Source organism: Ixodes scapularis, unplaced genomic scaffold (assembly GCF_016920785.2).
Source record: "Ixodes scapularis isolate PalLabHiFi unplaced genomic scaffold, ASM1692078v2 PGA_scaffold2__306_contigs__length_199485367, whole genome shotgun sequence".
NCBI lineage: Eukaryota > Metazoa > Arthropoda > Arachnida > Ixodida > Ixodidae > Ixodes > Ixodes scapularis.
The window spans coordinates 74,491,495-74,507,256 of record NW_024609857.1 but is presented as its reverse complement, the minus strand read 5'-3'; the positions used below and the strand labels follow the sequence as shown (position 1 = coordinate 74,507,256).

The 15,762-nt window shown below is 49.9% G+C and overlaps 1 protein-coding gene across 1 annotated transcript; it reads right to left on the bottom strand.

The window, feature by feature from the left end:
• Positions 1-14,536: 14,536 nt before the first annotated feature.
• Positions 14,537-15,082, bottom strand: LOC120849296. Its single transcript, XM_040221501.1, has one exon. It carries the CDS (start codon positions 15,080-15,082, stop codon positions 14,537-14,539), a length of 546 nt encoding a protein of 181 aa, XP_040077435.1.
• Between the last annotated feature and the right edge of the window lie 680 nt (positions 15,083-15,762).

Here is a 15,762-nt window from a genome sequence, read left to right as displayed (position 1 = left end):
TATTTTTTACAAAAGGTTTCCAAGACGGGTTTTCTGTTTGGATTCATACAATAACAAACAAAAGCTTCGCCATTCTTTCATGGCCGCCGAAGTCTCTGCTCCCGCCTGTCTCGCCTACCTCGACTAATCGTTTCGCCGAAGTAATCAGTGTTTCGTGTTGACCCAGGTGCTTGAGTGAGACTCCCTGAAGTGAAGTAGTGTGTGTTTAGCACCTGTCGCCAGTGTTAGTGATGGGAAGCGACACAGGGTTTTGGCTTCCATAGCGCGGTTTGGAATTTTGGTTTTCCTCTCTGCTCTCTTAAACGTGTTTTTTTTTTTTTTTTTTTTGCTTGCGCGTGCAAAAGCCGACTTTATGGAGATGTCAGTTCCTCCTGTAAAGTTCTGCGAGATGAGTGATCGCGATAGCGAGTCTTCCAGCAGCCATGTCGCCCCGAAAGATCACAAGTTGAATGCTATGCAATCGGGCGTTCGCGTAGCGACAATCGAGTCCAGGTATGTTCTCGTCATTTCGCTCCGGAGGCCTCCAAGGTTCGCACCGGGTGCACCGAACGCCCGCGACTGAGACACAGCTGTTACGTAAAAGACCTGGCACAGCAACGTTATTACGTAACAGCTGTCCGGAGAAGCCTTCGGACGTTCAAATTCTGTTTTAGACGACCGATTTTTTTTTCTCGGCTTCCGAACCATTTTACGTAATTATCGTAAATCTTGGCTTGTGATTACGCCTTTGTAGATAATTTTATTGGTTTTGCTGGAGAGACGCAAACGACGGGCATAACAAGATCGTTTGCATATTCCGCATGCCTCGCAAAAGAACTTCCCCAGTCATTCTGCGCAGCACGGAGTCCGCACCGTCCTGACTTCCCAGTCTTTTACCTGCTTTAGAGCAGTTTGTACATGCTAGTAGGTATGCCTACTGAAACTGCTACTTGGGGCAGTGCCAGAGAGCAAAGAGACAAAGTTCGTAAAGCTTGGTCGCCCTCCCCAATTTCTGAACTCTCAAATGATTGTACCATAATAAATGCACACGCCTCTTCCCAAAATAAAGAAAAAGCACTATGTTCACTACGTAAAAAAATGGTTTAAGTTCATGCATCTGTGGGCAGGTAGGAAATCTTGCCCAAACTTATTTACACCGCATGATGAGCGCTACAAACTCGCACGAGATTTACAGGAAAATATCGGTGGCGACTTAAGTTTCCCTGAAATTCTGTATAACCGGTCGTTTGCAGGACCGAATCATCTACTCAAGCGGTGTGCGTCGTTGTGCAAACTCGTCGCTGTTCAAACGCAGTCTAACAACACGAAGCATAAAAACGGCAGATTTTGGACAACAATCCGGAGTCTATTGTTCAATTAAAACGACGAAATTTTGTTGAAAACGCCCCGCAGCTTTTTACTCACGGTATGCGTCGCAAATCTTCCACATTTTGAAACGAAACGAAGAAATAATTACTTTTAAAAACGCTCGCTACCAGCAGGACCGGATCAGCTGACGACGACGGGACTGAACCAGTTGAACGTCAACTCCACAACAACCAATTTGTGCTCCGTGTTTGTGTGGGTTTCTACTTCCAAGGCCCCGCGCCATACACTACGAACGTTTCAGTTCTTTTTCGCATCGCCGTGTTGCACCATACAAAACGAGATCGCCGAAGTCAACGCTGCGCTGTCGTGAACCTTGGCTTGTGGTTGCGCACTCGTGGACCCTGTGACTCCCTTCGCTTTCAAAGCACACACGACGATTACAAAAGATACTTTCCGTCTTCTGGGAACATCACAGGGGCAATTCTCAGGTCACGTCTTTTCTACATGTGCTCGGAAACCGCGGAGGCTTCTAGACACCAAAACAATACCGGCGCCATGTTGAACGTGCGTTGTTCCAAGCTTTCCACCGACCAAACAAATACAACGAAAGCAAACCGGTTCTATACTTCGTCTCACCCTAGCATGGACTAACCGCGAAGGCTGTGCTAGCGCGAGCGGCCAACCTTGACAGCCTTGGCTAGAGCACTTGCTGCACGAGCGCTCGTGCAGCCGCCGCGGCTTCATTGAAAGCGACTAGCTCGCGCTTTTAGCACGCGCGGCTAACAATAGTCCATTCTAAGGTGAGACAAAGTATAGTTTCCAGCGTACATCGACGGCACCTTCTCCCTCCTCTTTTCTTCCCCGCCTCCCCCCCCCCCCCCCCCCCCCCCCCCCCCCACCGAATCCGCGGCCGGAAGTCAAGACGCTGCGTACTCCGCAGCCAAGTCAATCCAAGAGAAAATCCAAGGGTGAGGGGCGGGCCTACTTCTCTGCGCGTGTGGAAAGAGCGGAATTTTCAAATGATGAGGGGTTGTGACTCCTAAAGCCCCTCTATGTGTTTGCGCTTGTCTTGCAAGTAGCGTCAAATGCGCGAGTGCACGAGGCCCATGTCCCGAGCGGTCCTTGGAAGCAAATGGCGGCACAGCACTGAAATGAGCGGGCCTTGGAAGCGAATGGCGGCGGAGCACCCGCTCATGGCACGTGTCTCGAGTGCTTCCACAACAATGGTTGGCGGTACTTGTAAAAAACGCTTTTATCAAGGGGCTTTAGTGACTCCGACTAAATTACGCCCTCTGGCGTAAATATAGCTAAAAAAAATTTTGTGTTTCGCGGAAGATTTGTTTTGTGACATGCTTGTCCCAATTAGGCTGTTTAAAAAAAAAACACTTTTTTTTCTTTCAAGTTACCTTTTAAGGCTGGTTCACACTGCACCTTTTTCTTACGTTACGTTACGTGCAAGTCACCGAAACGTGCATATCTCGAATTTCGCGTGCCAGGCTTTCTCTTTGAACTGGTAGCCACACTATGAAGCACAGGTGTCCCGGTGACTTGTACGTAAGATTTCGTAACGTAACGTAACGTAAGAAAAAGGGGCAGTGTGAACCAGCCTTACAAGGGTTGTACCACGGCCAGTTGTACTAGGGTCCTCCTAGTACTCAATCTCCTTCTGTTTAGGGTGATGCCACCCTTTGTAGCTCCCGATGCCGACAGCACGCGCTCACGGGTAAAATACAAAAAAAAAAAAAACGACGAAAACAAAATATCGCCATAGCACAGTCAGCGCCACACACGCGAGCAGGGACACGCTCTTTCACGCGCTTCTAAACAAAAAAGAAAAATGAAAGCGTGGAACAAAATGGCCAGATGTCTCCACCCTAAGCACTGTACCCTTAGTAAAGCGCACATGAAGGCACCCCTGGTTATACTAGAACTGACAGGTGAGCCCACCTCGTCGGCTTCTACATCGGAGCTAGGTGTTGTATGGCCCAATTCTGACGCAAGGGGCTGGGTGGCACTGCCAGTCACAGCGGCGCCAGGAGGTCGGTCAGGCAGCGTTTAGCGAGGCTGGCTTGGGGCGTGCTGGTGTGACTATTCTTGTTTTGAGTTGTGTGTGAAACGATACAATATTCTGTGGCTGGCAAGCTGTGTTGATGAGACAAAGGACACGCAACGATGACAAATACGGCGAATAAAAACGTCCAGCCTTTGCACTCTCGTGAAGAAGGAAGACCAGCGGAGCTGTACTCGATACACTGTGTGCTTCTTCTTCGTCGTCGTCTGTCTTTCGCGCTCTTTCCTACGATGAATTCCCCATCAACACGCCCAACTATAAATTTTTCTATTATAGCTGGAAAGGTTGGCGCCATCAACGAGCGACGGCGGAAACCATACTGGTCGTGTGCTTGCCGCCGTCGCTTATGGATGGCGGTAGCTGTCCAGGTAGGTTTGTGTCGACATACACGGACACGCTCCTGGGGAACCTAGCCCTTTAAAGCTCCGCAATAAAAGACGTAGCAGTGATGCTTTGTGCAGAGGTGCAACCTGGGTTACGGCACATGCAAAAAGAAACACTCCTAGTTTTGAACGCCAAGTGGCGCCTCTTTGTTCGCAAAAAAAAAAAAAAGTGTCTGATTCAAGAAAAAAAAAAAAAAAACTAGTGCCGGGAAGAAAAAAGAAGTCCAAGAAAAATGTGTGACCTGCGGGAGATGTCAAAGAAAACAAATTTCTCCAAGTGGGACTGCTCTTCAATAAAGAAAGCAGTTGAAGTTGCTCTATTAAGGCTGCGGTCCCGCGGCAGCCATCTTGAACAAGGCGTTAGTTCAACCAATAGATGGCGACACGCACCCGTGGGGTGGCCGAAACATTGGTTCACAGTGGGATGGCTCGAGCACCATCACGTTCCCCTCGTGGCCTTGCTCGCGCCGCTGCCAGCTGTGCTCAGCTAGCTCAAGTAGCGTGGCCTAAACCGCACATGAAGGCACCCTAGCGTGGCCCAGCAAACGGATGTATGCGAGGATGTCAGGCTGGATATAAATGGACCTTTTGGCGAATATGTGCTGTCACCTATGGGGCGATGGACGAACCTGAGGCGCACTGAGTTGGAGAGTATTTGTAGAGAAAACAACGTCCACGTTAGGCTTCTTGTGTGCTACCGGTTCGTTTTCTTTTTGCTGCTCTTAGTTTTCTTTCGCTGCTCTTATTTATACATCAGCCAAACTGGCCGATGTATAAATGATAGAGCAAGGGAGCACGCAGCCTCGGTGAGAAGCACATCAGCCGAACATTTGTCAGCTCATTGCCGGACCTGTGGATGCGATGCCGAGCGCACCAGCTTAAAGGGCAACTCCGGCCAAAACTCAAAATGAAATAAATTACTGGTATCGATGTAGTGACACAAAATACGACCCCATCCAAAATATCACGTCCGTCGGACGCCGCATTCTCAACTAATGCCGATAATAAAAACGCGACCCGCCGCAAGCCGCTGCTCCTTAGCGGGCGGCCAGCGGGTTGCCGATCGCTAAAGCAACATTCGGCCGTGACGTCCGTATCGTTCTCTTTTTTTCTTCCGGTTCGGGCGTTGCGCAGAGTGCGCTTCTTTGAGCCGCTACCACCGCTACTTCGGCTTGTGATTGGCGTGTTTAGTCGTTGCTTTTATCTATAGCCCGCGGAGCTTCGGTATAGCCTTTTGTTTATTTGCTTGTGAGGACCCCAAGACTCGTTTTAGCGAGCAACTCGGTGCGCCCAAGACTGCCCAGCTGTTCCTCGAAAGATGCCGAGTGCAACTTGTAGCGCTGTGGGCTGCTCAAACAACCCGCTGCGCAACACGAAGGTGCTTTTTCACAAGTTTCCAACGGACCGGAAATTGGAGAAGGTGTGGGTGGACGCTGTTCGACGAGTGGACTTTTGACTTCGGCTTTTACGCGCGCGAGGAAAAAAGAACGGAAAAATAGACGTGCACAGTCCAGCACACGTGGGTTCGGGCGCCGCAGCCCGCGCCGGAGAGCCTCAAAGCTTCGTGTCTGGGACTTGATCAGCAGCGCGAAAGCGAGAGGGCCCCCAGTACTGTACGTCACAGGCAGCGCGGCGTAGAGCAACGCCGCTCCATCCACGGAGCCCGATGACAATTTAGGCCTAGCGACGAGTACGGAAGACCGCACACACGGCGGCAGCCGCCGAGTACGGCAGCGAACGAGTTCACTCGTTCGCTGCCGCACTTGAACAAGCGAACGAGTTCACTCGTTCAGTCGCTAGCTTTTGGGTATACAAGCGACGAGTACGGCATAACGCACGCACGGCGGCGGCCGCCAAGTATGGCACCGCACGAGTTCACGGGTTTTTCAGTCGCTAGCTTTTTGGGTCTTCGCACTAACTCTTGCTACATAGGCTTGATAACTACCACGTATACAGAATTAAAACAAAATCAACTTACCTCCTATCTTTAGACGGCTAGCGCAACAGAGGTAGGTGCCGCTCGGCCTGCATACTCGTTGATCGAGAAGATCGAGAACGACCTTGTCGTCACGTTCACATAGCAGCCGATTCCCAGTGTTGCCGGGGCCTCGAGCGGCTAGTTTCGGTTTTGTTGGCCGCGCCCCAAGCAAAATTTTGAGGCGTCGATATCTTTAAAACTACGTACGATAAGGAGAAAAAAATTACACCTTGCAATTCAGAGACGCTGACTGCACTAAAAACAGTCATAATCCCAAAATCGAAAGTATGGACCGGAGTTACCCTTTAACCGTCCTTCATAGGAACAACAACTCCCTCGCGCGTGAAGTGCTGGAGGCCTTGGCCATCGAAGAAAAATGAGAAGATTGCGGTCTGCCACACCCCGTTGAATACTAGGCTAAAAGGTTTTTATACGTGTTCATTCTGCCGTTGGACGAAGAAAAAGAAAGAAAAAAGGGCCTAGGCCGGGAAGGAGACAAAGTAAAATTCAGTTGATAGTCAGCGTTGTCTTTGTCCAGTTCCTTCCTTCGTGTCCTTGTTTTTTCGTGTTCAGCTGACCTGATTGCCAACAAAAGGTTCTCACCTTGGGTTGATGATCTGGAGGACCAGCGTTGAAACCGACCGAGGGCTGACGGCCGTGGACGCGAGTAGCTAAACAGTGTAGGGACATAGTCCGGGTGTGCCTTGTCTAACGCCGGCTGTGATCATCGCCGCACTTCTCAAAGCTCTATCGCTTGCAAAAATTACAAGTCAACGTACCTGTAATAAAATGGGCGCGCTACATAGTCTGGACACCTGACTCGGCTTCCAGTTCTTCGAGGGGTCGGACTTGTCAACTCTCCTGACGGCACGAATCCAGGCTGCCCGCTTAACGGGATGAATCTTAGCACACGGGAAGCGAAAAAAGCTAGTTCCTCAACCCGGGCGATAATAGTTCCGACAGCCGAAGGGTACACAGTTCACCGGCATGATTGCGGTGCACGTCGTAATCTAGAACGGGCGGCGTCAGTACGATGACTCGTGTTCACGTTGTTCGCAACATCAAAACTTGAGTCTCGGTGGTCTCCAAAGCGCGCAAAGGCGAGAAAAGCAAGATGGCGGATTGTTTAGAACTAGATACTCTTGAGCCCAGCGCATCAAATACTCCGCGCATGCGCACCGCGTATTTCTACAAAAGGTCCATTGTTCTCTGATATAGGGGCATGCGGTTCGGCGGTTGTAACGGGCTTTCGCAATAAATCTTACTAAGAAGGAATCAAATGTTGATTGACATGTCAATATTCTATCAATAAAAATTTCTTCTGCAGGAATGCACGCTCAGTAGACTCAATCTTCCAAGCCACCAGTGGAAGCGAGCGTTAAGTAAACTGCGTCGCGATTTACGGTACTTACCTCACCTTAATAGGGAGTTTTAGAATAGCGCACGCTAAAGCTTTGCGTACGCAAAGAATAGCGTCGTCGCCACTGCGCATGCTCCGAACGCAAACCAGGTTTTGCGCTTTGCGTGCGCAATTTTAGCGTGGGCTATTTCTCGGAAATAGCGTGCGTACGCAAAGAGTCTTTGCGCTTCTCCTAGGAGGATTCGTGATGAGAAGTTGGCTAAATCCAAGACGAGCACAGTTAAAAAAACATGGCGGCTTCCAGGATTATGACGGCGGCTGCTTTGGCGGCGTCGTGAGTGCGACGTCGGCGGTATCCTCGCGACTGCAATTTTCAATACGGGACGACATTGTACTCGGCTTGGCAGCGACTACCGACAACTTGATGCTTGCAACGCGCGAACATTTCACGGCGAAGGTATGATGTGCGAAGGTCAGTACACGAGACCTCTCTTGCCGAGGCGACGCAAGCGGACACGACCGCTCAACCGCTCGCGTCGCGTTCTCATGTTTAAACAAAATAAAATGCTACTCTGGACCAAAAAACTCGTTTTTTTTTCTAAAGTTACAGCATTTCGTGTGTGAAATAAATTTTTTTACTGTATCTTGGTGGCGTCGCAAGCGCGAGATGCTTGGGCTTTTGCGTCGCGGCGGAGAAACGCTATTCTAAAACTCTCTTGCGTCGCGTGCGCTAATACAAGCGCTAAATTTAGCGCTAGCGTGCGCTAAAATTGCGTACGTTATTCTAAAACTCCCTAATGACGACTAAGAAAAGGTCACGAAATATTATGTTTCACGGGGTCCGGAAGATGTTGTAAAGGTTGTTACATTATAGTTCCCAGAAAACAAACGCCGTTGCAATATTTTCGAAAGTACCGACGCACATAATGTTGTAAGTACAGATTAGGAGAAATATGATGAAAACCATCAGAAGAAATAGGAAGACATTTATTTGCAATGAAGACGCTATGAATGAACGACGTTTAGCGACGGCAAGTTATGAGCGTTCGGGAATTTATAAGTTCACGTGATTGCTAACTATGGACATGCGGACAATGAAGACCAGTTTTGTCGGGAGATGGTGTTGCGGTGATGACCTGATATTGGACGACTCGTGGCAGAAGAAGAAGCAAGTTTTTTCTCAGCGAATGGTAAGTGTCCACTGTCAAGCACAACACGTGCACGGCTACCGACGTTGTCGACGTTTCGAACACTTACCGCTTTCGACAAAATTCCTGGCACCTGGGCTAACTTTCTTGAAAGACTCGAAGTCTTCCTTGAGTCCAACGCCATCATTAACAGTAACTGAAAACGATCCACTATTCAGTCGGTGAGTGGCGAAACGTATCCACATCTGCGGAGTCATGGTCGATGCGTGCTCTAAGTGGCTGGAAGTTTACACGATGCCTGCCACGACGTCGAAACACGTCATTGACGTTCTACGGTCTCCTTTACCTACTTTTGCCCTACCGAAAATACTTTTTTCTGAAAACGCGCCAAATCTTGCTTCAAATAAAATAAACAAGTTTTTGAAGAAAAAAAAAAACCGGCATCAGGCATCACATTAGTGCACCATAGCATCCAGCAACTAACGGGCAAGCAGAACAGATGGTGTGCGAAACGAAAAAAAGCCCTTTTGAAGCCTACGGAAGGAGCAGTTCAGTGAAGAATCGCCAGGTTCTTGTTCCAGCAGCACGCGACGGTCTCATCTTACACGGTAAAAACACCCGCCGAAGCGATATTCGGCGGTCGAAGAGCCACACCACTCGATCTCATGATACTATAGCCTACGAACGAAGATCGAGAGATTCCAAGATCGGGAGTACTGGCAGTTTATTCGGTCGGACAACTCGTCTACGTGAGGAATTTCAGCGGAAGTCCGGCCTTCCATGTAAAACTTGAGTAGAAAAGGCTCTATGTTGGTTGACCAGAAGGTGTCATCCCTCTGAATACGTTTAATATCAATGCCCTTGAGTGTGAATATACCTAAATCACAAAACTCTCTTTGTGTATTGTGTAACTTCCCTTGTATTTGATAGCAGAAGCTATGGTGGTGATTTGGACCTTTCACACCAGGCTCCTTTTTCTTATTTTTCGCCTCATACTCCTTTGCTGTTTAAGTGTGCTTCAAGAATCTTTTGGAACGGGGACACTTTACGTCAACGATGCCATTTGTTTCAAGTAGTCAATCAGGGAATGCTGCTAGAAATCCGTCCCTCATATTAACGAATAAGCCGCACTTCTGCACAGTGCAGTTTTCCTGTTCCACGTGCAGTCGTAAAGCAGCATCCTCATTGATTCTACCGTATTCTGTTGCGGGTGAGGAAAGTCTTTGGGTACACGATACTTGCCACAAGTGTGGCACTGTACGTTGTGGTTCGACACCCACTAATGTCGTCGTCCTTATAGAGCCTCATCATTTAATCATTACCTCGTCACTTCATATCGCTCTTCATCAACAGTAAGTACAATAGGCTACCGCCATATGACAATCCAAGAATTGAAAAATTGAGTCGTGCAGTCCTTCAACAAGTTTATTATTTATATGATGTTATTACGTTACATTACCTCGAGACGATCAACGTCCATCGTCGATCTTCAAATGCTTATACCTGTATATAAATTAGACGCACAAGGGGGGGGGGGGGGGGGGGGGTGTCGGTGGCCGAATGCATGGTCTAGCGCACTCCAGCCTGGAGCACGTGGAGCGAAAGCTCGCGCTGCAGAACCAACACCGCCCCTGCCCGTTTCGATCTGGAAGAGCATCGTACCGGCGTGCGGTGGTGTATCACTACTGCGTGGTGCAGGTTAAAGACCCCAGGTTTGCGGTTGTACCGCACTGGCTAAATTGCTCATCTACAGCTGAGACACCAGACGCCCACTAAGGCAGACTAACTTCCGGCTGTATAAACATACACACAACAATTTGCAATTAGACGCATAATAACAAAGAACACAGCGTCACGCTTCTTTTCTTTGGACGCTTTTTTTTTTTTTTTAACCAGCGCAAGCTCGCGCGTTCTCTCTTTTGAGACGGTTAGAACGGTCGCACATAAAACCCGCGTTTCTCCTACCCGGCCGCTTCCTCCTCTCATTATGTATAGTTGGTTATAATTAAATAAGCTATAATAATGGTGTATTATTCATATTTACTTTCAGTTTCAGTCAGGAAAAAGGAGTTTCGCGGGAACTAGAGCCAATAAATGAGCTGCGCTTAAAGTATCGGCACTCTCTTTCCCGACAGTGTTGTTAACGCCGCCATTCTGGTGCTTGTCCAGAGCAGGCGCAACTGCCGATCGTCATGATTCACAAGTGCGGCATCCTCAGCATTAGATTCAGTGTTAGGAAGCTCATGTAATGTTGCTTTGCTTTGTCGCAAACTGTTTAAAGTGGAGGACGGAAAAGCGTTTCTTGTGATTTCAGATAAAGCTTCAAATAACTGCAACCATGATTTTAAGCCACAATATGGCCAAGTGTCGCTACTCTAAAGCGTAGCTTATTTAATGACTCTATTCATGCTCTTGTTCAAGAGGCTTGTAATACCTGTAGGGGCCATGAGGTATAAGCCCCGTGGATTCCACAAGCCACTACCTTTTGACGCCTGACTCTTCCTCATTGTTCCCACTTGTGCCAGTAAATTAGCTACGGTTCAGAGTAACGACACTTGGCCATATTGTGGCTTAAAATCATGGTTGCCAGTTATCTAAGCTTTATCTAAAATCACAGGAAATGCTTTTCCGTCCCCTACAAATGTTTAAACAACCCGCGACAGAGCATTGCAATAGTACATCAGCTTCCTAGCACCGCATCTAATGCTGAGGAAGTCGTACTTTTGGATCATGACGATCGGCAGTTGCGTTTGCTCTGAACAAGACCCGAAATGGCGGCGCCCAAAACAATCTTGGGGAACGGAGTGCCGATACTTTAAAGCTCATTTATTGACTCTAGGCATGAAGTGAACTCGGGTGCATTCCTTTCCTCTTCGTCTTTATTGTTTATTGATTTCAACCATATCGAATAATGAACACATTATATCACTCTACGCTTATGTAATTATTTGTCTTAGATTTATTAACCTGACCCAGTACTTAAACCATTCATTTATCGATAGTAAATCTTTCAATATATTTTTTAAATGTGAAGGCAAAAAGACACGGAGATTCAGTCAGTCAGTCAGTAAAACGTTTATTATTTGGCCAAAAAAAAGAAAGAGAAAGGATAGAATGCAGCGGTGGCCGGACGCCTGGCTGCTAGGCCGTGAGGGAAGTCAGATATGCGCTTGCAGTCCCGCCTCGAACACGAAGTCGAGGAGGGTCCGCAGCACACGCTTACGTGCACCCTCTGTTCCTGGAGGGTGCGTCCAGCTTTCGAGCTGGATGATTTCGAGTGGCCGGTGGCGGGATCGTATTGCTGCCAGGTCCGGGCAGGACCAGGCAAGGTGGGCGAAGGTAGCCCGGGCTCCGAGTTTGCAGCGCTGGCACAAGCTCGAGGACTTGTTTTGGCTCCATGTTGCTATTCGTGCTGGATCGACCGTTGTGTCCGTTCTGATGCGCAGAAGGAGGACTCTTGCTCGACGACCCAACCCCGACGGAAGAGGGTCCGGGTCCTCGGGCAGAAGTTCCTCGAGCCGAATGCGACATTCGTTTCTGATGAGAGTGCGCCGCTCGTTCGGGTCCAGTTCCGCGTGATCGTTGAGGGCTGTGGACTGGCGGTTGTAGGTTCGGAGACAAGAAGCGCGATCACGCTGCGTCGCGTATCCGTGTTCTGATTGATGTGAGGGACTCGTCTCCTCGCCCGAGAGGAAGAGTGCGGCACGGGCGATTCGATGAGCCTCTTCATTTCCAGGAATCCCGGCGTGGCCAGGTACCCATTCGATCTTGATGTGAACTCCCTGGCCTCGAAGTTGCGAAGCGAGGTTTTTAATTTTTCGCACTAGCTTTGAAGGGCTGGCTCTAGCCTTGCATTCTTTGATTGCTTCCTGTGAATTTGAAAAGATGCGAAGGTTCGCAGGGAGGGCGGATGTGGAGGAGGACATAGCTTCCTGGGCTGATGCTAAAGCCAGGCAAATGGCGTGGAGTTCTCCCTGTTTGGTCGAGGAGGAGGGAGGGATGACATCGTGGTATGCAGCCTTGCTCATGGGGAAGAACGCCGCAATTGTCTTCCTTGGTTGTGGACCTTCGAGACAGGCGACGTCAGTGTATACGGCAGCGAAAAAGGCGGGGTCCCAGCTGTTGACCGTTTTTATGTGTGCGCGACCTCGACGGGCGAGCTGTTCAGCATCACCCTTTCGGGGCAGTGGGCGGGTGGTGGTTATGTCAGCCAGATCTTCCCATGGAGGGAGTGTGGCTGGATAGCGCGGAAGTTTGGTGGTCGTCTTGTCCAAAAGGGACAAAATGCCTCGGCCTGAAGGGGTGAGCTGTAGTCGCTTTTCGTGAGCGCTCATTCTCGTCTCGACGACATCCCGAAGGTCGTTTATTCCAGATGTTACTCTCAGAGTGCTGAGGGGTGTGAAGCGTGGAAGTCCGGTGATTACGCGCCGAGCACGGTTGTTGAGAGTTTCTAATTTGGTCCAATGTGCCTTAGAGAGCCAAAAATGACGTGCTCCATAACAAACTCGCGACACCACGAGTGCTTTGTACAGTCGTTTGGCGACGGTATCGGAAGCGCCCCCTCAAGAGCTGCAAATTCGGCGGATGACGTTGAGTGCCTTGTTACAAGTTTCTATTGTCTCTTCAAGCCAGGAATCGGCAGCAGCGTCCTCTCGAATTGCTATGCCGAGCACTCGCACACAAGGGGAGGGGCTAATGCGTCGTCCGGCCAAGACGAGATGAAGTCGCTCCGCTACTTGAGCATCACGATACTTTTTGGACGCGACACAGACGTAAGTGGTCTTCTCGGGGGAGGCACGAAGTCCCACCCGGAAAAGATGTGCCTCGACGACGTCCAGTGCATGTTGTAGTACATTTTCCTGTTTTTCTAAGCTGCAGGTGTGAGAAGCCCAGATCGTCAGGTCGTCGGCATATAGGGTGAAGCCGATATCGGTAATCTCGGCTAAGGCGTGCGGCAGGGCAGCCATCACGATATTAAAATGTGTCGGGGATAGAACGGAGCCTTGAGGCACTCCCAGCCGATTCGGTTTGGGCTGGGTTTTTTCTGCTTCTCGGCCAGTGGCTACTGAAAACGTGCGGTTGGCCAAAAAGCTACGAATAAAATTGAGTGCTCGGCCAGAGATGCCAAGACTGACCGCATGCAGCTGTCATGATGGAGGAGTGCGGGACGGAGTCGAAAGCTCGACTGACATCTACGGCGACGAAGGTGCAGGCGTGATTCTGCCGTCGACCTTTGGTGCGGATGATATGGTGGGAAATGAGAGCCAGACTGTCCTGCGCACCTAGGCCGGTCCGAAAGCCGGTCTGTGCAGGGTGAAATGCGTTGCTGTTTTCGAGGTACCAATCTAGTCTGGCGAGAACCATTCGCTCCATGGTCTTGCACACGCAGAAAGTGAGCGAGATTGGGCGGAAGTTTTTAATGGTGTTGCTTGCCTTGTTCCCCTTGGGGATGGGCACGACGATCGAGTGCTTCCATGCTTGGGGGAGCTCTCCAGATACCCAGATTGCGTTAATCCAGTCAAGGAGCTGCAAGCGGGTCTCGTCAGGGAGGTTCCGAAGCGTGGCAGGGGTGACGTTGTCCGGCCCGGGTGCGGATCGCGACTTGCTTTTGTGAATCGCCCAATTTAATTCCCCAAGGGAAAACGGCCGGTCCATACAGTGGTTGGGCACAACGATTTCGGGGCAGTAGACGGGGTCTTTTAATACGGGCTGAGTGGCTGGCTGTGAGAAGAACGCGTCTCCGGCCAAATTCGCAAGTTCAGGTCCCGTCAGGCCCAGCTGGAGGGCGAGAGTTTGGGATGCCGTCTTGCTTTTCTTTTTGCCCATGAGAGCTCGACTTGTGGCCCAAAGCTGCCTAATTGACGTTCTCTCGGATAGCGACGAACTGTAATCGAGCCATCGGGTCGTTTCAAGGCGTTTCGCGTATTCCTTGGCCACGACGGTGGCTCTGGTGACGGCTTGTCGAGCCGCAGGGGTTTTTCGGCCTCTGCGATAACGTTGAAGTAGTTGAAGGCGTTTTGCCCAGAGGCAGGCCAGGTGAAGATCGGGTGTGGGAGCGTCCTCGTCCGTGTAGACGGAAATAGTGGCAGTTTTTAGTGCGTTCTGGATTGAGGATGTAAAGTCGATTTCTTCAGAGTTTGATCTGTTGACCAGCTCTTGGCGAAATTGATCCCAGTGAGTAATGTGAACCTTGCGTTTGGCACCGAGTGTGTGGCAGGGCTTTCGGGTGGGGGAAAATTGTATTTCGATTGGAAAGTGGTCGCTGCCCCGGGTATCGGGAAGACATTTTCAGACGTGATGTTGGTAGAAGACGTTGGAGGTCCACGTAAGATCGGGAGAAGTGTCCCCCTGGCCTACGCAGGCTGCCATGCGGGTCTTAGTCCCGGCCACGTTCATGAGATGGAGATTACACATCGTCATTCTTTCCATTAGCTGCTCCGCCTCTTTTGTTTGTCGTGTATATCCCCAGGCTGGATGATGCAGGTTGAAATCGCCTCCATACAACTTCTGTTCTTGGGGGTAGGTTTGATGAATGTAAGAGATCCAATCGTGATCGATTGTCCGATTTGCCCCAGGACGAAGATATGCCGAGACGAAGATCACGTTATTGTTCTTAATGGTCGTGGCACGAACCGCGACTATTTCTTGACTGTCGTTGCAGTGTTGGGCGAGATCAATTTGATGTTGCGGCCAGTCGGTACGAACGTACACTAGCGCGTAGCCTGGTTTCACGCAAAGGGTAGAACGAGGGCCACTTTGATGTTTTGGGATAGAGGGGCACGCATAGGAGGTAAAGCCTCTAATTTTAATGGCAACAGAATTGGCTTCTTGCATTAGAAGTACGTCAGGGCGTTGATCAGGACGTTCGAGGAATCGGGTGCGGAGCTCCGCCGCTCGTTGACCGAGTCCGCGGCAATTCCATTGAAGGATCCTGATCATTTGGCGACGAGCTGGGGGAGGTTAATGACGGACCGGATTTGGTTGAAAAAACTTTGGTGTTGCTGCTGTTGCTGTTGCTGCTGTTGTAACCGTTTGTAAAACTCTTGCTCGGCAAGGAGGGCCGCGTCCACACGAGCGTTCAGAGCTGTCGAAACTCTTTCGATTTCGTCTTTCAGAGCCCTGAACATATTGCGGATTTCTTGCATGTCGGTGACTCTTGAATCCCAAGGTAATTTAGGATTTGTTTGGTCGAGATGAGGCTGGGTTGCCCACGTGTTGTGTGCTGCAATGGCTCTTTCCAGGCTCTGCGAAGAGGGGAGCTGCGGGTATTCAAAAAGAGATGTAGGTGGGGGCCGTTTATCCTGTTGCAGCAGCTGTTGATGTTGTTTGTGCTGTTCCTTATACCTTTGTACTTCTTCGCGCATTTTTTTGTTGGTTTGTAGCCAGGTAGGGCATAGACGGTCTGTGCCCAGGTGGCCCGTCTTTTTGCACCCCTGGCAATAGGGTACTTCAGACGGACAATCAGGGCCTTGGCCAGACGTGGCTGAAGTAGAGTGGGTTGTGCCGCAACGCGG